Source organism: Haliotis rubra, unplaced genomic scaffold (genome assembly GCF_003918875.1).
Source record: "Haliotis rubra isolate DU_JTF1 unplaced genomic scaffold, ASM391887v1 Scf1302, whole genome shotgun sequence".
In the NCBI taxonomy this organism is placed as follows: domain Eukaryota; kingdom Metazoa; phylum Mollusca; class Gastropoda; order Lepetellida; family Haliotidae; genus Haliotis; species Haliotis rubra.
In genome coordinates, this window is record NW_025765229.1 from 181656 (window position 1) to 208144 (window position 26489).

At 43.6% G+C, this 26489-nt stretch overlaps 1 protein-coding gene across 1 annotated transcript in view; it reads left to right on the plus strand.

Annotated features, from left to right (window-relative positions):
- The first annotated feature begins 2966 nt into the window (after positions 1–2966).
- LOC124267331 overlaps positions 2967–26489 on the plus strand; it is a 33216-nt gene continuing 9693 nt past the window's right edge. Inside the window, exons 1-3 of the mRNA XM_046702250.1 lie at positions 2967–3119; positions 3274–3336; positions 14079–14657. Coding sequence (XP_046558206.1) covers positions 3101–3119; positions 3274–3336; positions 14079–14657 — 661 coding nt within the window. The 5' untranslated portion in view covers positions 2967–3100. The remainder of the gene's footprint in view (positions 3120–3273; positions 3337–14078; positions 14658–26489) is intronic.

Sequence of the window (26489 nt, forward strand, 5' to 3'; positions counted from 1 at the left end):
GGAAAATTTTGTTTACACACTGTGGTACGATCAGTTAAGAACGCGTACAGAAATGGACCTTTCAAAATCCTTCGGTGAACAGTATATTATTATAAAATAAAATTATTTACATCTATATGCTGTTAATCCTATTCGGACCCAGGTTAAATCATCCTGAGCTCGTCACGATCCACAAAGCGTTCGTTAGGTTACGACCTGTAGTAACTCTATAGTTACGAATGTCAGAGCGCTACGAACGTTTTGTGGATCGGGACCCTGGTCGTAAGTGGTGACATTAATGATGGGATGAAAACACACTCAAGCTCCGTAAACTTGTTGATTGTGTGTTCATAATATCAATCATCTGATTGTTTGCTTCAGTTCGGTTAAATAGCCGTCGGCATATACTGTGCTTCCTGCTGAAAGCAGATTTAAACAAAACCCAAGCGAACATAACTTTCCTATTCTATAAACAGTGGGTTAGCATTCCGACACCTGTTCGATATCACAAAGTTGCTATAGCAACGGAGGGCTGCATCACGTGACTTCAAATATGTCAAATATGTTTCCACGAAGCATTATCATATTTGGCCCACGTGCCGCACATTTGCGATGGCAGTATCACAACACAAAAGCGATAATTAATTGTATGTATTTTCTACATCGTATATCAAAATAATGAATCGGCCACCTGTTGCTTGAAGGCTATCTCGCCTTTTGGAATAAATAACATCAGCTTGCTATCATGTACAGCTTCGGCCCTGTAAAAATAGAATCAAACATGCTTGTCCTTATATTGAGGAGGTGATCGGTTAGCCAAGTGGTTGAGGTGTTCTCTCGTTACACCGAATTCCAGGGTTTGGTTCCCGTTTCTGGTGTTTATGAGATAATAGAATTATCATTGTTAAGAGCAGCGTAAAACCCAACTCACTCATTTCTATTGAGTAAAGGTAAACTGCTGAGCAAATTAAAGAAACGAATACCCACGTGTATTCGGCGTGACGTGCGAACCGCTAGACTACCAGTCCGTCCTCATTTCATGAGTTGTTTAACGCCGTTCCAGCTATATGGCGGGGGTCTGTAAATAATCGAGTCTGGACAAGACAATACAGTGATCAGCACGAGCATCGATCTACGCAATTGGGATGCGATAACTTGTGTCAGTCTTATCAGAGAGCCTGACAACCCGATCCCGTTAGTCGCCAGTTACGACAAACTTAGCTTGTTGAAGACCAATTCTAACCCGGATCTTCACGGATCTCTCTATGAGTAAAAAGTGAGTGAGTGAGTATGGTTTTACGCCGTTTTTAGCAATATTCCAGCAATATCACCGCGGGGGACACCAGAAATGGGCTTCACACTTGTACCCATGTGGAGAATCGAACCTGGGTCTTCAGCATGACGACTGACTGAGTTTGGTTTTACGCCGCTTTTAGCAATATTCCAGCAACATCACGGCGGGGGACACCAGAAATGGGCTTCACACATTGTGCCCATGTGGGGATTCGAACCCGGGTCTTCGGCGTGACGAGCGAAGGCTTTAACCACTAGGCTACCCCACCGCCCCGAATGACTTAAGAGGATGATGTAGTTCCATCATCATGCACGTCTATCATTGCCCTCTCAGATGGTCTCGGGTGTGATGTAGTGTGATGTGTGCCTGGGTGATGTAGCCTGGTTGTCAACAGCTGGTGTCCTCAGCCGTAATATTGATGGTAAATCGCTAAAAGAGACGTAAACTATATTCACTCAGATATATCATTGCAGTTCTATCCATTTTAATAGTTTTATATATTGGTATATAATTTGTGGTGTGGTAGCCTAGTGGTTAAAGCGTTCGCTCGACACTCCGAAGACCCGGGTTCGATTCCCCACATGGGTTCAATGTGTGAATCTAATTTTGGTGTCCCCTGCCGTGATATTGCTGGAATAGTGTTCAAAGCGGCATAAAGCTAAACTCACTCACCTTAAGAAGATGATAGTAATCAACAGAGTTCACACACTTTTATGAAAACATTCAGAACACACAAACATTCATCAGAACATTCTAGAAAACGCAGCACCCTAATTTGTCTGGGATTGCTGGATTGACTTCGCATGAACTGCACAGACCATCGAGGCGTATGGACGTGTTCGATTGACATATTCTTATATTGTTCTCTTATATGGAAACGTGACATTGCTAAACCCTCAATCAAATACTAACTGAGATATATATTGATCAGATAATCAATACCGTTTGTGAGCAATCGAGAAAAAATGTGGTTTAATAATTCAATAAGACAAGTTTTATCTGAAAACTACATAAGTTGCTTACTTCTAAAAGGTCAAACTGTTCTGTGCGTGTCAGGTATTTAGTTACAAATCAAATCTGACTATTTAAAGACAGTTTAGTGTTTGTTCCCAGTAACAAAATGCGGCAATAAGAGCCCTATATGTATTTGGTAATAAGCTATTATTCTACTTTTAATCAAGTATATAATTTAAGGACTATGTCACTTTTTCGTGTTTCTAGTGACAAAATGGTTCAGTTTTTCACTTACACAACGAAAAAACGAGGTCTGCCTGTGTTTGGTATCGTGTTGTTTAATATTGTGTTGTGTTTAAGTGAGAGTGAGTGGGTGAGTGAGTGAAAGTGTGTGGGTGGGTGAGTGAATGAGTGAGTGTGTGAGTGGGTCGGTGAGTGTGTATGTATGTGTGAGTGAGTGAGTCAATGAGTGAGTCAGTGAACACACCCACACGGCAAGAATAAGCACAAAGCGCAATCTCATACACCTACACACCGTTCAGTTTCAATTGTCTAATCATAACATTAAAATATTCACAGCATCTATACCAAGAACACCTGTCGCCAGTAACCTCAGAACCTCGATGCGTTTAGAACTAAATATACGACAACCTTCTGTGCCAGACCATATGCTCACCGCTGACAGTTCAGCCTAACTACAGCACAAGTACGGCTTACAGCGATGGACAGTGGTTGGTATTCTATCACTAAGAAATGAGCCAAACAATAGCACAGAATCTCTGATGCCGTTCAATGGGAGTGATATGCTTGGCTTCTTTGATTTTCCACGCCATGTCGTAGGCCTGTGGATAGATCAAATCGTGATGACCTGTTATGACTGATATAGTCGGAGGTTGGTGTTGTCATGATACTGACTAAAACTACAATGCAGCAGTGTTACGATTCGAGGGCTGTTGCATGTATTTGGAAGCTGAGCCTGTGTACTACAGGTATGTAGTAAATGCTGTATGTTTCATAATAGTCTGTAGTGTTGTTCTACGTTGCAGTTCGCCGCTATGTGGACACAGATAGAGGAAGAGCCGCCACACAAGCACTAGGGATGGATGACGGTGAGTACACCTTTTAACATCTTATCAGTACACAGTGGCCCGTTTCATTTGTTTGTTTGGGGTTTGTTTTTTGTTTTCTTTGGGAGGGGTAGGGTTTTTGGGGGGTTGTTGTTGTTTTTATAGTTATTTTAACACTGACTGACTGACTGAGTTTGGTTTTACGCCGCTTTTAGCAATATTCCAGCAACATCACGGCAGGGGACACCTGAAATGGGCTTCACACAATGTACCCATGTGGGGATTCGAACCCGGGTCTTCGGCGTGACGAGCCAACGCTTTAACCACTAGGCTACCCCCACGCGCCCCTTTAACACGGAACAGCAGCCATGCGGCTATTTGCAATCCATTTCAGGACTCACTGCAGTCTTGCTGTTATTCTCGACCCATTTCATCTGACGTTGCTGAAATACTGCTGAGATATTGCTGAAAAGACAAATACAGCAACACCTCCATGATCTTGACCCGTTCTTTAAGTGGCATTTAGAAGCAGGTATGATGGAAAGGAACACTGACTGACTGACCGAGTTTGGTTTTACGCCGCTTTTAGCGATATTCCAGCAACATCACGGCGGGGGACACCTGAAATGGGCTTCATACATTGTATCCATGTGGGATTCGAACCCGGGTCTATGGCGTGACGAGCCAACGCTTTAACCACTAGGCTACCCCACCGCCTCGGAAAGGAACACATTTTATGGAGTGACAACTGACCCCCTCAATTTGGACAGCCTAGCATCTGGATATTTACTATAAGGAACCTTTGATATAACATGGAGTTCTTACATTAAACCCTTGGACTCCAATTTGGATTCCTGCTCAACATCGCCACAAAATATTTTGGGGGTCATTGTATCAGTTTGCTCTTGAATTTCATACACTGCTCCCTGGAGATCATTCATTTCAAACTGCTCATGACGCACAAGGAGGTTTATATTATCTCCTCCTACCGGGTACCCATTCACTGCCGGGTCTCTATGAAAAGTACGCTTCTTCGCGGTGCGGTGGGGTAGCCTAGTGATTAAAGCGTTAGCTAGTCACGCCGAAGACACGTGTTCGAATCCCCACATGGTACAATGTGTGAAGCCCATTTCTGGTATCCTTCCCCGTGATATTGCTGGAATATTGGTAAACGCCGCGTAAAACTAAACTCACTCACTCACGTTTCTTCACACGTTGATTAAGTAATACGACGAGTTGCCTTGATATCCCGATGTCCAAATGATCATTTTATGTAAGAATATTTATTATAAGTACGATAGTTTCTTCGTGCCCTAATACTGTATTGTAATTTGGGGTCTGTAACCTCCTTTACGAACTTGGATATCAACGTCATTGTATGAATATTTAAATCAAAACGAGTAGATTGCCATAACTAGCAACGACTGATTTGATATCGAGAAATCAATAAATGAGCAAACACAATCACCATCTGTTGGCTTAGATGCAGCATCAATACCTTAAAAGCATCTGTATGGATTCTAATGATGTAGCGACAAGTTGCATAAACGTGTTTATCCTTGCATCCGCTTCATGTTTGTTATACGTATTATTATCAGTGTGTTTGTTCTGCCAACTCAGTTTTAGTATCGCTGCTAGATCTACTCTTTCACCTGCGATATTTTATGTGAATAAATATGGGATTGTGTTTCTCATGTCATGCATAAATATTAATACGACTCGGTTTAGATTGTAGTCAGATTGTGGCGTTCACCAGCTGTCATGAATTCGAAGAATGAAACTGACCAGGTCATGCATTTCATAAAATATTGCAATGAATGAACATTTGTTATGGCGTTTAAGTCTGGGTTGTTTTAGGATTGCTGTGTGCATGCGTTATCAAGTATATTCTGTCAGAGATCAATAAAAACCAGCGTTAACGGTTCGGATTCTAGCATGAGCAGCTGTTGTCTGTGTTTGTGTCTCGAACCTCTTAAACTCGAACTCGTACTTCTCGAATATTCTAGAAAAAAATTATTTTCTTTCGTCAATCTGGTATTATGTATCTTGTATCTATCGGCGAAATTTCCTCTAAAATTCTTAGATAATTTACAATTGTCATGTAATGTGACTTGTTAACTTTATTACCTGCAATAAACCTAATGCATACTATTAAATACAACAGTCACATTTCCGTGTGATTAATGTACACGGAATGAACAAACAATTAATACCATGGAAGAATTAACGCCGTATGCATAGTCGGTAATATACAAGTGTTCCAGCTCAAATGGGGGCGATGGGGTAGCCTGGTGGTTAAAGCGTTCGCTCGTCACGCCGAAGACCCGAGTTCGATTCCCCACATGGGTACAATGTGTGAAGCCCATTTCTGGTTTCCCCTGCCGTGATATTGCTGGAATATTGCTAAAAGCGGCTTAAAACTAAACTCACTCACTCCAGCTCAAATGCCGACTGTAACTCAATCAGCAACCTGGCAAATGATGAATGAAATCATAGGCAACCTTAGATGCTACGACGTAGACGACAGACGGTGGGAGTAAGGAGAGCGAAAAGAGAGAGAGGAAGAAAGAGACAGTCAGAGCTACAGAGAGGAGAGCGAAAGGCAATCCCCATGCTATCGAGCACGACAGACTGATGAGAGAAAGAAAGAAAGAACGAGAGAGGGAGGGGAGAAAGAGGGACATAGAAAGAGGCAAATAGGGAGGTCGAGAGGGGAGAGGGGGAGACAAGATATGGAGAGAGAAAGAAAGAGAAGAGAGGGAGAAAGACAGAGAGAGGGGGAGAGAGGGAGAGAGAGAGTGTGTGCCTGAGATACCATGCCACTGTTAAACCCTGATATCCAATTCAGACACTGTAACCTGACACCTTGACTCTTAGCAGAAATGAACTCCATACATAATACCCATGTGAGGAATCGAACTCGGGTCTTCGGCATGACGGGCGAATGCTTTGACCTCTAGGCTACCCCACCACCTCTTTCCCAAAATGAACATGTTGGTGAAAAAATACATTATGGTCCTGGCATGGTTTAAACCAAAGACCCAACTAACGATGAAAAAAGTAAGAATGGGACATTGATTACGAGGAGAGTCATGACGCATGCATTACAAAAAGTGGTAAAAATTGGTTTAATACTGGCTGAATCCATGTGTGCGGTGTAAAGATAACAGATCATTTAAACTCAATTTCTTTTTCGACATCGACGAAAATGACAAAAATGTAAAACGTTGACATTAATTTCCGATGAATTCGGTTCAATTGACACCTTTAAGAGTCGGTAAAGATGCAAGTTCTTTCAATAGAAAAAAAGGAAGAGAAAAATGCGATCTGGTGTCATTGCTTTTACGATTGGTCTTTAATGGGCCTCGAAGTCTGTCAGTCTAGAATTACCGTATCGGCAGAGATCAGAATCTTCTGCTGTTTTCCTTCAGCTAATGGAAATCATCACTGGGAAAAAGCATTTCTTGCCTGATACGCTGTCTCCGTGACATTTCCGACTCAGTCCCTAGCCTCTTGTATATCTGTCGGTGGAAATCAGTCGGAAAGAAAATACGATTTGGGCATATTAGTGAAGAAGTAAATCCAATTTTAGATGAAGGTGAGTGTGGACCTGCGATCAGCTGATGTTATTTAACAATCCGAGAATCAGTGCTGATTCACCCCACACGGAAATTTAATCCCAGTCAGCCCAAGCTGATGCTGTTCAAGAACTACAGGAAGTCTGTAGTGCTGCGGCAGCCATCTTGAAATCGGCTCTAATTTGCTTCATCGAAAATATTCCAACTGATTTACTTCAAATTGGACTCCCATTACATACAGTCCATGCTGTCAGGCCATTGATTTTCGCAAATGTCCATCGAGAGGGGGTTATTTTCGGGTCATCAGACATTGAACGAATCATTGTGCAACTGTCTCCAAATACCATGCATGTCGTTTATATATTACCTGAAGATCCGTGTAAGAATTGGTCTTCAGCAACCCATGCCTGTCGTAAGAGAAGACTAGCGGCTGACTTGGTAAATGCATGTCGTCGTATCTCAGCTGTGTAGATTGGTGCTCATGATGTCAATCACTGGAAAATTGTTGATGAAATGAACAAAACACCAACTCGTTCATACTCCCGCGTGACGTAATTACAGAATGGGCACATTTTTGGCAGGGTGTCATTTCATTGAGGTACTAGTGCCACAGCCATCTAAGCGCCCCAATTCCCTGTGTACTGATTTGTACAATCCGTAGGTTCGAATCCCGTTTCTGTTTCTAGGTTTGTCAGCACCAAACCTGTACTGGTTAGTGTCACCAAAATAGTAAACACAAGAGACCTACCATACTTCGGGTCTTCCTCCCACATCAAACAGATACGCCATGATGATACTGAAATACTGCTACAAGCATTACACCAAATCGTTTACTCATATAGAACATTCATGTTATCGACTGTCGTCTTATAAATGTGAATATAATTTATTTATCTTACGTAAGTATAACTCTTAATGGCAACATAATACAACGGAACGATTTCATCTTTACTATAATTCCTGCTGGATCATCGGTGTAGAATGTCCTCTTACAACCCATTGTGATAATCAGAGTATCAGTGCACTCAGAGAAATCCACAATTTCGTAGCATTTTCAATCCCAGATAAACTATGGAAACACTATCACAGACAAATGGAAAACACTTGAAATCAGACTGCGTTAGTGTGTGATGAAGTCAGACCTTTCCTTAAAATGCGCGCTGTCTTTCAGAAAAACGTTTAGCAACGGTGCACAGCTGGTGCTTATTAGTGTTAAAAATAACCTGTCTTCAGATGCCATCATCTTGGAGTTCTGTTGCACTAGTGGGCGTCATCCATTGTTGTCCCCCTAGCGTGTCCACGCTTTCAAGAACGCAACACTCTTTAGTGAATATTTTAAATCTGAACGATGTTTCTGTATACATAAACCGGAACCCGTTCTGTGTTGAACTGTTTCGTCTGCCTGATTGTCATTGGACTGTCTTGTTTGACCTTCCTCCAACCCCTTACCATGCTTTAAGTATAACTTGTGAAGTCTACCAGTTACAATTGGTCGTCAGCAACCTATAGCTTTGCCTGTCGTAAGAGGCGACTAACGAGATCGGATAGTCAGGCTCGCTGAATTGGTTGACACATGTCATTGTATCCCAATTGCATAGATCGATGCTCATGCTGTTGATCGCTGGATTGTCTGGCTCAGACTCGATTATTTACAGACAGCTGCCATATAGATGGAATATTGCTGAGTGCGGCGTAAAACAAGAAACAAACAAAACAAAAATAAACAAAAACCTCTCATACTAACGCAAATGTACGGCTCAGGCAAAGGTTCCAGTTGGTCATCGAAGTTTGAAATAGTGGATATTCTCTTTGGTCTTTACAACTTTCAAAAAGGAATGATCTATTCTTTAGTAGTGACAAGAAAGTTTCTGGGTCCAGTGTGCTTGATAGTAAAAGGCGTCTCAATCTAATGTGGGAGAGTAAGAGGCGACTAACAGGATCGTGTGGTCAGGCTCGCTGACTTGGTTGACTTGTCATCGTATCCCAGTTGCGTAGACCGATGCTCATGCTGTTGATCACTGGGTTGGCTGGACAATACTCGATTATTTACAGACCGCGCCATATAGCTGGAATATTGACGAGTGCGGCGTAAAACTAAATTCACTCACTAACTAATGTAAGAGAACGCCCGAGGTTATGCCGGTCTGAGACATTTACCAAATTCGGAAAACCCAGGAGCAATGGCACCGTTCTGCCAAACCTAAAAACATAGCTTGGTGGACCCGACATGCGAACTAACAATAATGGACTAGTCTGTGTAACTGTATACAACGACATGTGGCGCATATATGTTTATTCCTGCTTGAAATGAGTACTTGACAACCTTTACGTCATTTGACATGTCCGTGTGTCATTCTGACACAAGGCTTTATGTTGATGCAGCCACTGGAGCAGTATATGCAACACCTGTCGTCACAGTAGAGAACCGTGTGTAATACAGCAGTCTAAATTCTGATTACGTAACATGTCGTATATGACTGTCAATAAATACATGGAATTTGACCTATTATTTCAGAGTGAGTGTTGAGTTCAGTTTTACTCCGCAATATTCCAGCTATATGGTGGAGTCTTGTCCAGGCAATCCAGTGATCAACAGCATGATTGGGAACCGATGACATGTGTCAACCAAGTCAGCGAGCCTGACCACTGGATCCCGTTAGCCGCCTCTTACGACAAGCATGGGTTACTGAATATCAATATTCTAACCCGAACCTTCACGGGTCTATTCTTTCCGAAACAGATGCAATTCCGACGTCTTGTATCATATAATCTGTGTTTTGGTCGATGGACGCTCGCTATTTGCATGTGTTTGTAACGATTGTCATGAAAGACAGACTTCTTTCACGAAGACATGGTATCATTACTATTTGAAGAGATTCATAAAACACGCTCACGGTGAATTCGGAATTGCAGGACTGGTTATGCCCTTAATAAACATTTCTTCAAGTCGTTGAAATGATTTTGACGCTCTTATTCAAACTTTGTCACATTTTGTTGAAAAAGCATATCAGGAGAAGCTGTTTGCCTATTATTATTTTTTCTTCGTGTATTTCTCGGTATCCGGAAAGCAGCCTCCAGATCCTCAATTTTCTGAAGACGTTTTAAAATAGTGACAGATATGAAATGAAAATGACAGAACGAAATGACAGAAATAGTGCCATCCACGTCTTGTACAATCAAGAATCACTATTCTTCTTCCGAGCTATACTCAGCATCGAAAATTTCAGCCATGTAAGAAAGCGGACTATTTGTTACTTATATTCCGAGTCTTGATGAACCGCTTGGAAACGAAAAGAGCGTCTTGTAAGTGGGGCACGTAACGCCCTTCAATCAAAGTCCGTTAGTGCTCTCACCAAGCAGAGCGTACACAAACGCCTGGCCACTTCTTTAATCACCATCTTCTTTTCTATGTAGCTGTTTTAACGTCTACATTAGAGACGATCAGCCTTTTATTGCCGTGCGGCAATGTAATAACCACTGTGAAGATGTCAATCTTTCCCCGTAATTTGCCAGCCACGGGTCTCGCTGCTCTTTCAACACCAAGCTTGTAAAACAAATGCAAATCAACCAGGGCTCGCCAGAACTCAAAGTGTTCATTAGGGCACATTTGTGGTGATTTTGCCACTAGTCCGAGGGCAATCACAACGTATGTTCCGAGTCTTTAGTGGGACGTTTGGATCACACGAAGTGGACGTGGTACCATTATATCCATCTGGTTGTGTTTGGAATAATCCTACGATAATGCCTGTTTGTTCTCCTTCTTGTGTTTGCCTCTCGGAACTCTTAGATGAAGGTGAGTGATGTTCCACGAGTGAGAGATTGAGTATGGTTGAGTATGGATACCAGAAATGATCTTCACACATTGTGCCCATGTTGGGAATCGAACCCGGGTATTTGTCGTGGATAGCGAACACCTTAACCACCAGGATACCCCACCGCCACTTTTACGAATGACATAATGGACATAGACGAAAGCGCACTTACACACTGTCTCCAAGACCATTTGTTACAGACTTCAAGACAAGACTGATATCCATAAGAGAACTCTGCTACAGAAGGATCCGTTGTAAGGTTCAGGCTTTTTTTTCATCAATGTCTATCAACCAGCAACATACCTAATGCAAACGGGTGAGCGTATCCTACCCCTGTGAAATCGTAAGTAATTGTTCACTTGAGGTGAGGTGAGGAGTCGTGCTTGAGAATATTTCGCTCATATGACGACGTGCATGCGTGTGTATCTGTATGTGCGGCTACTTGTACTAGCCCAGACTTAAGCTGGTTTTATAGTGCTAGCCCACTGAGATACCATGCCGCAGTGAAGCATGAATACCCCACTCAGACACATTAGACTCCGAGCCGACCGGTCCTTGTTGTACCCATTAATGCCGAGCGCCAGGCAGGGACCAACAAGTACCATATTTTAACGTCTTTTGGTATGACGCGGTCGGGGATCGAACCCGCGACCTTCCGCTCTCCGGGCGGACGCTCTAACCACTACACCACGGAGGCGATTAATTGTTCACTTGAACAACCACAGGGCAACATTGTTCAAATGAAAATGAGGAACGCAAAATATCTACTACAATATAACTGTATGTGCCCCACCTGTTGTCACCTGAGTACTCACCATGTGTGTTTGGTGTAAATGTGATTAAACTGCACTTATTGTGCCCAGGTTGATCAATGTAAGCTGTTATGTATATCGACATAGACAACGTTCAAACAATGAGAGCGCTTTTTCAGATTAGCGATCTGCGGAAACATGAGCTATTTTACTCCCATGACTGCCTATGCCATCAATAATGTATTTTACAACGAAATGATTTGCACACGTTTAAACAGGTCTTGTGTCAGAATTTTGCAAAGCTTCATGAACCTGGTGTCCTGGTTCACCAGGGGTATTGGTTGTCATTATTGAGTGTATTTACTGTTTTACTGAGCTGTTGTAGTTGCAGTCATTGTAATATGTATCTAGGGGCGGTGGGGTAGCCTAGTGGTTAAAGCGTTGGCTCGTCACGCCGAAGACCCGGGTTCGATTCCCCACATGGGCACAATGTGTTAAGCCCATTTTCTGGTGTGCCCCGCCGTGATATTGCTGGAATATTGCTAAAAGCGGCGTAAAACTAAACTCAGTCAGTAATATGTATCTTAATTGTACAGTTGTACACATCCTCTCACACATGTACATATATACACACACACTCACACAAACACTTGTACCCACGCATGCACACACACTTACACACACATCAGCAGCTTCTGTGCATCTCTGCTGGATCTTTTATTAGTGAGTTAGTGAGTGTGGTTGTACGCCGATTTTAGCAATATTCCAGCGATAACAGTGGAGCACCTGTTTGGCTTCACACATTGTACACATGCAGAGAATCGAACCCGGGTCTTCATCGAGACGAGCAAACGCTTCCATCACTAGACCGCCCCCGAATCTTTAATTAAGCTTGTTGTACCACACATAATGGCCCCAATTCTTCAGAAGGGATCAATCCTCTCTGCTTGAACTCTGATTTGTTACACGATCACTCCATCAAGCACACTTTCTGCTTGAGCCACTTAATCCTGAAACCAACAAAAGGTATGTTTTAGTCTTGGATGCACGTTTGCCCTTTTCTTTCATTATCACGGAACATTATTCTTTGTCTCTTCTCCAACTGATGTCTTGCAGTTTACCATGAAAGGGCTATTGTTTATCATGCAGCTTGCCATTTCCCATGGTAAGATGTTTTGTGTACGCTCACAATGAAAGAAACACACTGGTCGACTTAGATGGCGGTAAAGTGCTTGTAGAAAGAATATGGAAATGAGCATTACGTGATCCAAAAACAATATTAATTGTTCCAAATATCGATCATAGATTCCCCGAAGAAAAGAATCATTTGACGAGTAACAAATATCAGATTAAACTAGCTGCAGAAATGTGCATTGGTGGGTGTAGTTTCATTTAAAATAACTTCATCACATGCAACGTAAGTCCTATCCCAGAAGGATCAGTGTGATACCGGTACGTTCCATTAGCTGATGAGGCAGATGATACCGGATGCATGTAGTTGCTGTAATCTCTCCGCTGAAGCAGGAAACGTGATTGGGTTTCTTGACAGAAAGAGTTAATTCATTGTATAACCATAGCCGGAGGATTAAACCATTTCATACTTGCATGAACGTTGTAATGGACTTCGTGAAAAAAATATGTTTCTCGGGTCCAGATATGCAAATCTGTCATAATTTTCATTTAAATCACGTTTACTTAAATTCGTTCAACTTGATGTAGAATATGGTACCATGGCGGAATGTATAAGAGGAACTCCGTTTGTTTCGAACTACGAGTAGTTCGACACGTTTGAATTGTTACATAGCTCCGAATTGAGGAATATGCTCGTATATGATCATCAGTTCTTAGTTGCGGGTATAGTAACGTGCAGTATCGTTGGACAAAATATTGTGCTTATGTGTCCCAGTTCACCCATTTGCAAATGGGTACCTTGTGAGGATGAGGCTGTGTGATATAAATATCCTATCCTATAATAATTAGTCTCACAGTCCCCGAACCACATATTTCCCCTACTACATCATTTGCCCTCCCTGCAATGCAAAAGCCCTCAATGATGCAAGTCTAGATTTCACAAGGTTCAGAATTTCTTGGCTCTCTGGGTCTCCATTTCAATTTAAATGGATTTGTTTGTTACTGTCAAAATTATATATATTTAGAGACTAAGCTTTAGTCTAATCAGTTCTCTGTGAACTGTGATTTAAATACATCGACGAGTTCATTTCGAACACATGGATGTTTATGACGAATGACAAGCTTGTATGTGAACAATACTGTTCTGGATTACCTTGTTTCTATTATCTCAAGCTGACAATATGGATATAGATGTTTGCGTGTTCGTTCAGGGCTCTCCCTTCACGCCACGTTAAGCAATAGAGACGGGAAGGAGATGTATCCCCTCAACATAATTTCATTGAAATTTAACAACTGAATAAAAACGGCCAAAAATGCAAAACATGTTTCAAAGTTTATTTTAGGAAATGTACATCTCATAACGTTTTACAAATTTCAATACAGATTTGCTTTGGGGTTAAAACGTCACTCCGAAGACGTATGTTCCACTCCGAACATGGTAGAGTTTGTGAATCCATTTCTGTGACGCGGCGAAAAACAATATTCTCTAAATTTATGTCTATCGTTTCCAGATCATCAGATCCTGATACCCCGGGAGACCCCGCAAGAGGATACTATTTACCTCACGGGTGATTATCAGTCAGAGAACGGATACCATTTGTACCGAGAAGAGGCATCTCTTGCGGAGGAGTCGCTGGTGGACAGTTGTGTGGACTTCGAGGACGATGACCAGTGCGCGGCCCCATCCCTCAGTGACCTGTACCGCTACCACGTGTTCTTCTCACACTGCCCAGCGGACGTGGAATGGGTGAAGGACACCGTACACAAACTCCAAACACCCCCCTATACGTACAAGACGTACTATCTGTGTGAGAAGTTCAACAGGCGGTTGAGCATCAGTCAGAATCTGTTGTGTGCTGTTATGTTGAGTGAACGGGTTGTGCTGGTGCTGTCGAAAAAATACGTGGAAGAAACATGGCCGGAATTTCAAGAAATTCTGAAAAATCTCACTGCTACCAGTTTGCACAAACAGCGTATGTTGATTGTTAAATTAGAAGACTGTGAAATTCCCGAAATTTTGGATGTGTGTGGTTCTCTTGATGCAACGGATCCTGGATTTTTTCAGTTGTTTACAAGGCGGTTAAAAAGTGGTAAGTATCAAATATGTCATAATATATCACTAATAGTAATAACAAAAAACCGTGTATATACATACATACATACATACATACATACATACATACATACATACATACACACACAAATGCATACATACATGCATACATACATACATACATACATACATACATACATACATACATACATACATACATACATACATACATACATACATACATACATACATACACACACAAATGCATACATACATGCATACATACATACATACATACATACATACATACATACATACATACATACACACCTACCAACACACACACACATGCATACATACATACATACAGTTTTTATATTTTGGCATTTATTAATCTGTAGTTATGATCCATACCCAATGCTTATTTGATATCTGAATAAACATATTGTATATTAAATGTTCGCCTAAGTCATGATTTGCAAATCTCTATGCCAATCAATAAGATGTATGATATGTGGTTATTGCAAGTTCAATATCTATGCGGTAAAGGAAGCTATCGAACGATACCCTCAGACTGGGTGACTTGAAGTAACACGTGACCTCATTTACTTGATTTTCTACCCTCCTGCATGCAACTAGGGGTCGTAAGTTCCAGACAAGACTTGGTTTAACAAATGGTTTAATTATCACGCCTCTGTAAGCCTCTTTCTGGGATAAACAGCGCTTGAAATGACAGCTTGATGAGTACATTTAGCTGCTGAGAGATCCAAATTGCTACACCTAGCAGTTATTTAACATTGTCGTCCACACATTCTAATCCCGTTGTCAAATGGAGCGTTCTTCGTGTCAAGCGAGATACCATTATTTAGGTAATTCTTGATAGTTAACCGAGTGAACCATGCACAATCTATTCTTATCAGCAACGACCAAAGTTGAAAATTTAATAAAAGTTATTTGATCGTATGATAGGTGTGTGGTTTATGACGTTGCCACACATATCTACGTCTCCCCAATACAAATATAGCGACAGGAAATCGATCGATGTTTCCGTTCCATTTACCCCAATCACAGTTGTTTCCCAAGTTTGCGCATTGACCAATTGACCTGTCAAAGATCCAGGGCTGATCAGACACATTTATGAGACGAGGAGCCAAAGTTCCGAACATTTCCTGAAGAACGTGAATTCGTCCTCATCTATTCCGCTGGTGTCTGGTTCACAACGGAATATGATCGCTTCTTTATTGCCGTTGCGACTTTGCGTTTTAACGGTCATGGGTTTAACGCATTATCGACAGAAATGATGAACAGATAATGAGATGAAGAAGCATATGTTACCGCAACGTGAAGATCATTTGGCATTTTGTTGGTATCCGGGCGCAATAACAGGGAAGCCATCATATGCACATACCATTTACTAATGGATGACATTAACCCTATCCATAGCAATATCGAGAAGTTTTGCTCATCAAATTGTATCGCTCGCTTTACTTTGCCCTGAAAGGATTCGGGGTGCGATGATCTTCTGGTAAACCCGTACTTTTATGCGTAAAGACTGACAGCAGGATCGGGTAATTCCAGGGCTGCTGAAACCCAGTTGGTTGTAATGGGACTTCCCAATTAACCAGATGGGTAACCATTCGCTGTTGAATCTTTGAATTATGCGATCCAGGCTTCAATTCTGAATACATAACCGCAACCGGAATAAACCGCGTGAAAGCCAAGCCTCGCTGTACCTTCCTCTGCTCTTCCCTTCCCTTGCCTCTCAAAAATTTCATCCATATCACGGCTTTGCTGTCATCGTTATTCCCATCAACTAAAATGAATTATATTCTCGATTGTTCGCACGTTGCGGGTAAATATGCTGGGAATCAGATTCAATATGCGGTGGCGAGAATCCGGATACCGCGATCTTCGGTGCATTTACCGCCAAATCGATTAATTCCAGTGAACCAGAGATAATCTTTCGCTTCGCCTATAACGCCATGTTTAACTGCAGACGGCCGTCGGACGGGATGAGTTGCTGGTGAAAATCATTAACTCTTCGAATTGCGCCGGAAATGACAACGGCCCAGCCAGACAAAGCGGAGCCGATTCTATAACCGGTCCGCCGTCGAGTAACTCCCGCCTGGTGCGGGCATCCATCACAAAGGGTCAGGCGGACCTGAACCAGACGGAACAGCAATTGGTTGAGTTTTGATGCTTGGGCCTGTTACGGACATCATCAATGGTTCACCCGCTTAATAGCGTTGGCGACTCCCTTCAGCCGCCAAAATCGCCACTCCGCCAGACTCACCGGACACGTACCGAAACCTCGATGAAGGACTCCAGTTCGGCGGCATTGCTTCTTGGGCATCGCAGGCGCCGATGCGATAACTCAGTTCTTCAAAGATGCCGGTTCGGTGCCGTTCAGTTAATGATGGACTGGTTTTACCGTTCACGCCAGATTGAGGCGACCACGGTTTCTTTCAAACGATTCGCAGCTCTGTTCGGTTTGGGAAGCTTTCCACATCTCTTGATTTAGATATCGAGCTTACGTTCGCCCAAAATTTGCGCTTGACCCTCCGGGCCGCGCAGAAGCGAGACGGCGATATCCCGGTGGTGTCTCTCAATGGGTTTACACTTTCCGAAAAGTTATGCCATGATGGCATCGATGATTCCGGGTGAAGTTTTCTCTTTCGTTTAGTTCTTTGCCAAATACGATTGCGTCGGTTGCTGCTGAGCCAAACTCGCCCAATCAGTTATCGGCGTGCGCTGTTGTACCGTTTAAAGGCGTCATACAGCGGTGGAATCATCAGCGGCAGATATACCGTCATAACCTGAACGATGAGGGGGCTTAGCTTCATTTCAAAAGTTAATTCACAGCAGATGATCAGTTGGATATATCGCCATATTCGTATCGCTCTTCCGCCAGAATTCCACGGTCGCCAGCGGGCTGGACCCTCGAAAGAATCAACGGCACGCACGACGTTAATGCGTCGCCTTCGAAGACGAGTTCGCACGGGCTTCGGCGCTCTGAATCGCACCGGCGAACGAAATCGATCTTCGACGTAACCCGTATACTTTGGCAAGAGGTTGGGTGGAATTCGTCGCATTTCCGATGCGTATGGATCAGCCACGTTAATCGTTATGCTATACTTCGGTTGTCTGGGTGCCGAACTCGACTGCGATATTCCATCGCGGAAACCGATTGACCCGCGGCTGACCAGAAACCAACAACAAAACAAACAATCGTGTATTAACCACGATAATACGCCTGCTGCCGCTGAAACCAAATCGCATCGTAATACCACGGTTTATCGAAATTCAATCTCTAACCGATTCGGATGAACTTTATTCTCTGGAATATTCGCCCAATACGACGTTTAAAACCGGCAAAAGAAGGCACGATTCAATTTGTTTCGATCTTCAGATAATAATACCGTGCAGGTCAGGTTTTGTTTTGCCCTCAATCGGCGTTGCTGGCGGTTGCCGCCGCCGCTGACAGATTCACCACGAGAAAGGTCAGCACGATAATGCGAAATGCATTTTAACTGGATTCATTATGGCCCTCGGGCACTAATGATAACCATCCGCAGGCTCTCCGAATATACCAGACGACCTTTTGAACATTGAAACCAGACTTTCGGCACTATTCTGCTGTATCCCGGAATGTATTGGTGATAGAGCTGGGTGTTGCCCATTTTTCTCTATTTCTTCGCCTACGGTTTTATCGTTTGGGGAACTGTTTTCCTCCGTCATCATCAACAAACCTTTCGGTCGCATCGCCGATTCATAAATCATTTTCCTCCTGCGGCGCTTACCGGAAACCTTCAGAAGAGCTCGCTGGAAATGACGAACTTCCAGATCCGGAATTTCCTACCCGGAATCGAATCGCTTTGGGCTCGCGCACCGGTTAGTATTTTAAATTCTGTATATGGGCACCAGAAGGCTATGGACATTCCTCTACCACGGAATCTGGTTCGAAATAGCCGGCGCCGGACATCAGGAATGCTGGTTCGGCATCGTCGTTTTAGAGCTGAACATAAAAATTATTATTTTCGCCAGCGATTCGGCGGAATCGGGAATTCCGCTGGCGGCGTATCTATCGATTTAATTTCGATTGGAAGCGAAGAAAGCAGAGCTGGTGATGAGACGGCTTCCCCTAAGGTTGAAGTTAATCTGAAAAAGATCGCACTAACGATAATTTATTCCCCAGATCTTCGCCGGATAAAAGTTTCATTGGCAGCGTGGGGACAAAAGTCATAAAACGAAGGACGGAAGAACTTCGAGCTGGGACGCCAGTTGGTTGCTTTCCCCATTCAACAGCTTCATTTCCATCCACCCTCCGGGTATTAATGCCGGATGTAATGCGTTTCAAAAGACTTCCGAAATAACGTCAGTCGAGGTCAGACCCCGTTCCTGGCGCGAGAGAAGCTCGATAATTATCGGCGAAGGACGGAACTTTTTATAAATATCGCTCCAACATTTGGAAGCCTTTACTAAATGTTGCCGCTTAAGTAAAACAATGACTTTGCGCCTTCGCGGAACTGCGTTTCGCGCGCTTTTCTCGCGACACAATGGTACGCATCGTATTGAACGATATGATTCATAACCTGAATTTCGGCGTTTCAGATGGAATCAAACGAATAATTAAATTAGGTTTCGTTTGCCGCCGCGCGGCAATATTAACGTTGATACTAGAGAGGAAAATTGAAGATAGAACGGTGCCATAATGAGATTGGGGCCGCCGAAATGACGAACTGGCGTTTAACCATTGAAGCTACCCTACTTCGGAAGCTATTGTTTCAGCATATGTATTCGTTTCGACCAATATGGAGAAAATGGTTTTATGCGTTTATTACCTGTTTGAAACGATAACAATTCCGTGTCGGTGGTTCGGAGCTAACGGAATATCGATTCAATTGCAAACCCAATGACTTATCTTCCCCACCAGCCGGTACTCAATTTGGCCAAAATTGTTAAATGGGGCGATTAAATAAATTCATCGCTACGCCCCATAAACCATTTTCCCCAAATCGATACAATCGCCAACTAAGATCGAAATTTTCCTGTCACTTCAGTTGGATTAAATCATTTTCACTTCGTTTTGATCGCCAAATACGCATTTCGACAAATCGCCAGCAAAGGAAGACTATCGCGCCATTCGCTCAATAGCCCGCGTCATTTATTCCAGAAATGTATCAGCGGCTGGTAAAGAGCTATTAACCCTCCCCGTATATTGATAACCAGTTCTGGATAAACCGCCTTATAAACTGAACAACTTTGTGATTCAAATAAGGAGATATTTGATTACCGAACATCCCACTATCACCGTGGAATCGCCGTGCTTCCGTTACAGGTATTAAAACTTCAACATATCGCCATGATAAATGCTCGAATATCCTTCTCCAGTCAATTGCATCTCTCATACCGGCGAGAACGCTTTACGATATCGACGGTGGAAGTAACATCATTGATTAAAAACGTTAGCTCATACGCGAAAGGCCGATATTCGCGCATTTCATCGTATGCCGGACTGCGGTGATGTTGCTGGAATATTTAACCCGGCGACGTAAAAAAAACCCTCCACTCGCCCCGATTGGGTTAAGAATCCCGGTACTTTATTAACCGCTCGCGCCATCTCGTGGCCACTCCGGCGGGATCGGTGATTGACTCTGTTTGGTTGTGGCCTATGTCATCCAATTTGCGAATCGATATACCGGCGATCAATCACTGGGATTATCGGTTGGTTTCGCTATAAACGAAGCCATGGATTTATCGAACGGGTTCGTGATTTATCGATATCGGTGCTGACGTATTGCTGGGCAATGTCGTTTCCGCAATCGTTGTCCCAGGATGATAGCTGGCTGTCGCTTCCTTGTCGACCCCATCAGATAACTCGCTTTGCGGCACCACTGCGCCACAAGGTTGGATCCCCAAGACGTGATGCTGCGCGCCCTCGGATATATGGCCCACTACCGGGCGACCTGCGCATTCTGATGCTGCGCGCCGTAAACGGCGTATGCTGAGCGTGCGTAAACGCAGATCCTGATCAATGGCGTGGCGCGGCTCATTGTACCGGGTGTTGCGCTGGTGTTTGAAGCCTTCGGTGTTGGATTTTGTGCGGCGCTGGTTTACCGCATGCCCGGAACAAGGCATGGATTCATTATGCTGGATATTCAAAACGCGCAACCGCTGGAATGGCTGGAGGTGAAGCGTCACAAAGCATCCCAGTTTGTTTTCTGCACCCGGTGGAGCAGGCGCCGGCATTCAGGCCGTGTTTCAATGCGCAGGAATAAGGTGATGGCGTGGAGCCGTGAAACCGTCGGTCATTCAGACATGATAATCCAATTGGTGAGCAGATGGAATCAGGTGGCTGGAGAGGTTGCGCAACGCATTCACCGGTACGTTTATGCCAGTTTCAGAGAATGGTTCCAGTTGCGGAAGCCGCTTCCGGTAGGATTCATTGTTTGAAGAGATATGGCTCACCGGGTACCGAATTCCGCCAAATTCTGAATGGTGGGTTGGGTTTTACTTCGCACCGCCAAATATTCCAAACAATATCCCAAACTGACGGACGCAGAAATGGGTTTCTATGCACGGCGGCCGCCCGTAAGCGGAAATCGAACCCATAGGAAGGCTGGGAAACTTCAGGCGCGATGAACTGATGGCTTTAAACTCCGACTTCCCCACCGCCCTATTAACAGAAGAAGGCGGAGTTGTTTGAAGAGATGTAGTTACGCCGGACTGGATGTATGTATTGTTTCCAGCTACCGGCAAATCCGCATATTTATTACATCATCGATGTGCCTTCGTTCTTCCGCGCAAATCTTCCGCCGCTCATTGCGGCAAAACCAGACGACTTTAACGCAGCGGAGCACCGTGCCGTTTGAAAAATCAAATATCTTCAATTGCCGTTCATGAACGCGTTAAGGACTTCGACGGGACACGCATTCGGGGATCCAAAACTATAACCCGGATTTAAGCGACACAAACACAAAAGGTCAAGGTGATGAGATAAGCTGTTGGCGGTGCCAGCAGCTGAAGAGCCAAAGTGGTCGAACAGTGACGGCAGGACTTTGGGTTAGGTTACCCGATTTAGAGGCGAATTCGATTTGATCAAGATCCAAATTTCAGTAGCCTTACTTTCCGTTTGACGTGTTTGCCTGAACTGCTTCATCGCCCAACAGTGACCATATGTTTTCTTTAAGCCAGGCGTCAAAGTCATTGAATTGGCGTGTTGCGTGGATCCGTTTTTGAAGTCGGGATTTTACCAGGCTCACATCTCATGATAGATGAAAGACGAGATATCAGCCCACAACCAACGAACCCTCTGATGAAACGTGAGTTGATCATGCCATGTTTCCTATCTACACTTCTTTCTAAAATGACGGAGTTGATCGTGGCATATTCTCGCTTTTCTGGAATTTAAACACTGTCAAGGTATATTAAGCGCCAGTTTGATCATTTTGCCTGTTATGCGCCGCCACAACCGCATTATGAATTAACCAGCGGTCCGAGTTACGCCCTTCTCTATCTACGCTGGCGCGCTGTCCATTATAAACGCCAGGTTGATCGTGAAAACCATTTATCTTTCGACCTATTTTTCATCAAAGGAATACGCTGCGGTTTGAGTCGGCCGCGCGTTCTTAACCATCGGTATGCTGATAAATTGGACTCCACCATGGAACCGCCACCCTACTTTTCACTCATTTTCTCTCCTGGCGTTCACGAATGCCGCACGACCGATCCCACTCCCTCATGAACCGGTCTCAGGCAGAATTACGACGTCAAAGGGCGGTGCTTTTTGGTTCGGCTCCTATCGAAATCTCTGGGAAGGATTCAATCGATCAGGAATGATTTCCCCAAGTTTATCTGGGCGTCCCTCAAACTTTCTATGCGGACCATTTCTTTTACCATTTACAACCCTCTTATGAGACATCGCGAAGATTACATCATCATATGCAACGCTACGCTGATGACGATTCGACATCTAACGCATTTAAACCATCACGGAAAACCCTATCAATCCGAAAGTCACTTTCAATCGCAGCGACAGAGTATTTAATAAGGTAGAGTGTAAAAGATACTCTCATCTCTAGAAGATTGCCGAGAATCCGCATTTCAAAAAGTCGCAACGAGCGGCGCTCTATAAACAATGAACCCATCGACAGAGTAAAGAGATTCCCTGGAATGGAAGGCTGCTGCCACTTGAATCCCGATCCGTAGTGTTTATCGCTGGATGCAATCATTGCTGTACGATATCCACCTTAATCAACAAACTGGCGCTGTCAAAATGCAACTCGTGACAAGACAAGAAAGGACCAGCATAAATTTGTCCAGTCTGAAATTACCGCCTTCAGTTGCAGAAGAAATTCAAATTTTAAGATTCTGAATTTTTAAGTGTTAATGCGACCGCGGGATTGTACCACTTATCTGCGGACGCAACTGATAGGTAACGGGACGCTGGGGCCACAAAGGATCGGGATAACATCGCTTCTCCGTGTTCCACCACTACCGAGCAAACTTCCACTTAGACCTATAAAACTTCCAGGTAGTGAGTGGTTTTACGCGCACTCAGCAATATTTCGAGCCTATATATGGTGGCGGTCTGTAAAATGATCGACCAGATAGTCAGTAAGTCGTAGGCGCGAGCGTCGATCTGCCTGATTAGGAACCGATGACGCTATATCAAAACCGATCGCTTAATGCGACCACCGATCCGTTATTCAACCTCTTACGATGAAACTTCGGTGCTTTGGCGGCATTATGGGTTGCTAAAGGCTATATTCTAACGGAATTCTTTGCGGTCACAGCTTCCTTTAAAGAGCAAACCTGAAACTCTCTGGGAACAACCTTGCACAGAAGATCAGATCCATTACCGTAGAGACGCAATAATTTCCAGTACGGTTGAAAAACCCATTTTGCCGTTGGACTTATAATGTTAACCTATTTGCCCGGTAGTTACGTGAACTTAAAAACTGTAGCAAAGAGCAAGGACCGCCACCGGGAAACCGACTTCGTTATTATACTACACTGTCAGGGATTGCCGGTTATTCCAGCCTGTACGCAGCCCTCAATAAATGAAAGCATTAGTTATGATAATCATTGTACATATTCCCTATCTTCGTATAGCCATCGGCCGTAATGCGCAACCAGTGCCCGATCGTATTACATATTTCCTATGACGCACCGGCTGATCAGCTGGCAAACGTAAGTTGATCGATACGCTATTGAAAATCTCCGCATTTCGCGCCGCTTTCAAGAAAAAGATTATGAAGCCTAGCGTTGATCAGCGTATGCGTATCATTCTAATCATGCGACTTCGACATTGGCTCCATTGTGCTCACTTTGTGGTTGATCGCATACCCATATTCGCTTATACCATTCAACACTGTCGGAGGCATTTGTAAAACGTGATTTAATCAACACCATCTTATCATGCATTTCAACCTAAATATCAAATGTGCTGAAACATGGAGTTGATTAACGCATACATGTTCCCTATGTACGCATACAAGCCCTGTCAATGTATTAAACGTGATTGTTAATCGCATACATGTTCCCTATCATGTACGCTTCAAGCAACACTGTCAATGTGTAAAAGGTGAGTAGATCGCTTCCATGTTCCCATTCTGTGTGTGCGCATACAACAGGTCACCGCGAAGGTCGTATAAACACACACGAGGATATATCGTCAAAATGCGCCTGACTTTCGTCCGGTTTACCGTGGTTTCAACCTTTGATGATTACATTTGGATTGCTTCGACAAATTCGATCAACTCACACTAGAGCTTTAAAACACCAATGCTGGAGTGAATCTGAACTTCCTTCACGACAACTTCAGAGCATTAAAACACCATTGCTGGAGAGAATGTGAACTGCCTACACGACAACTTCAGAGCATTAAAACACCATTGCTGGAGAGAATCTGAACTGCCTGCACAACTTCAGAGCATTAAAACACCATTGCTGGAGAGAATGTGAACTGCCTGCACAACTTCAAAGCATTAAAACACCATTGCTGGAGAGAATCTGAACTGCCTGCACAACTTCAAAGCATTAAAACACCATTGCTGGGAGAATCTGAACTGCCTGCAGTGTTCAGTCCAGAAACACTTCCACTGTGGTTCTCACTATGTCATTAAGCTGACCGCTGTGTACTAAAACACATGCCTTGGGAGTTCTTGATATAATCCAACATGACGTTCAGCACATGTTGCACTTAACATTTCTTGCCGTTTGCGTTCATCCCTAAAAACATTAGTTCTTTTATCTGTTCGTCGGAGACGACAGTGGGCATCACATTGATTCCAAGGAGGAACGTTATGGTTCTATTTGCGTAGAACACATTCTATACACTTTCACGGTGTTTTTCAATGTGATATTTCAAATTTTATGGCTGTTGACTGTGGTATAGAACTTTCGTAATTTCAAATGCTGTACATGTACTGAATTGCTCTGGCAGCTTCAACCAGCGTTGCTTTACACATTTTTTAGTGGTGATTCCGGGATAAAATTGGTCTCTTTGAGCAAGAACTGTCTTCAGGCGTGATTACAAAGGTCAGGATCTGTGAACTTTGCTGAATTGTGCTTTTCACCGTGCTGTAATAGTTGTTCATGCTATCGTTCGCCGGTATGAGGGTCGACTCTCTGCAGGCCGTCGTGATATAGCTATTTGTATGTTGACTGCGGCGTAAAATAACGTTCTTTCGTTCTTGTACCTTTGTGGATACATGCGTGTCTCTGTGTGACACTAAAATGAGTTCAGAAAGAAACAGTCTTTTTTGGTTTGACGGGCTTAAGTGGGGCTGGTTTGTCAGGGATGGTGAACTATGGGCGGATAACGATGGAACTTTAGAATGCAAAACTCGGTTCTATGTGAAAACGAAGTAACGTCGTAATCCGCCATTAAGTTCCCTTCGCCGAAAGTTCTATATTCACCAAGAAAGATGCAATCACGATAGCCAATGCCAATTATAAAGGACTCAATAGAAAAATTAAACGTTAAAGTGGTCTTCAACCGCCCGCCGCCTTATCCTCAAAGGGCGACTAACAGGATCAAGGTGGTCAAAGCTCCGCTCCACAGATCCATCAATATCGAATCGATCTCATGCTGTTCGATGTCGGACATAATTCGGGTTATTCGCCGCACTTTCGCTTTGGAATATTGCGGCGATTCGCTTTCAAAAATAACAACAATCTTCGCAGGAGGCACAGGCACAACGGCATATGGTTTCGGGACGCAGGCTGACCTGGTTTTGAGGGCTTTCGACTGGAAGGACCGTCAGGCTTTATCGCTGGTTTCGACTTTATCCGATTCCTTCCAGCAAATGCAAAGGTTTCATTTTAAAGCTGGGATTATCGAGAGAGTTTTATTCCCCTTCGGTTAATAAGTTAATGTTTCACCACAAATCGATAACCCTCATATTGATTACAACTGGCATGAAGATGGGACTTTGGACGTGACGAAGAGCTCCGGAATCGTCACCAGGCGCAGATAAAGAACCAGCTCGAAAGAATGGAAACGGGCGGCTTTGGTGGGAGAACAATATGGCTCTTTAGCATTGCTGAAAACGAGAACCGCGGTCGACAGAAAGAAATGACTACTTCTCCGCTGGGCTCTTCACAGAGCGGTGCGGCAGGCGTTTTGGGCGCCAGAACGTTGACGTAGATGAACTATCGCATGATCAACGATCGACTTCCATCCATTGTTCGATACCGGGATACCGCTGGCGCTGGCGAAACAATTACTTCGAAGGCTCGCTGTTAAGGAGAAATCTTAATGCGAACGACTTCCAGAAAGATCAATATAACGTTTTCTGATATGGACTGCGATTGATGACGTGTTCGAGCGGAACAAACAATTGCGGCTGGGATGAATCTGGCG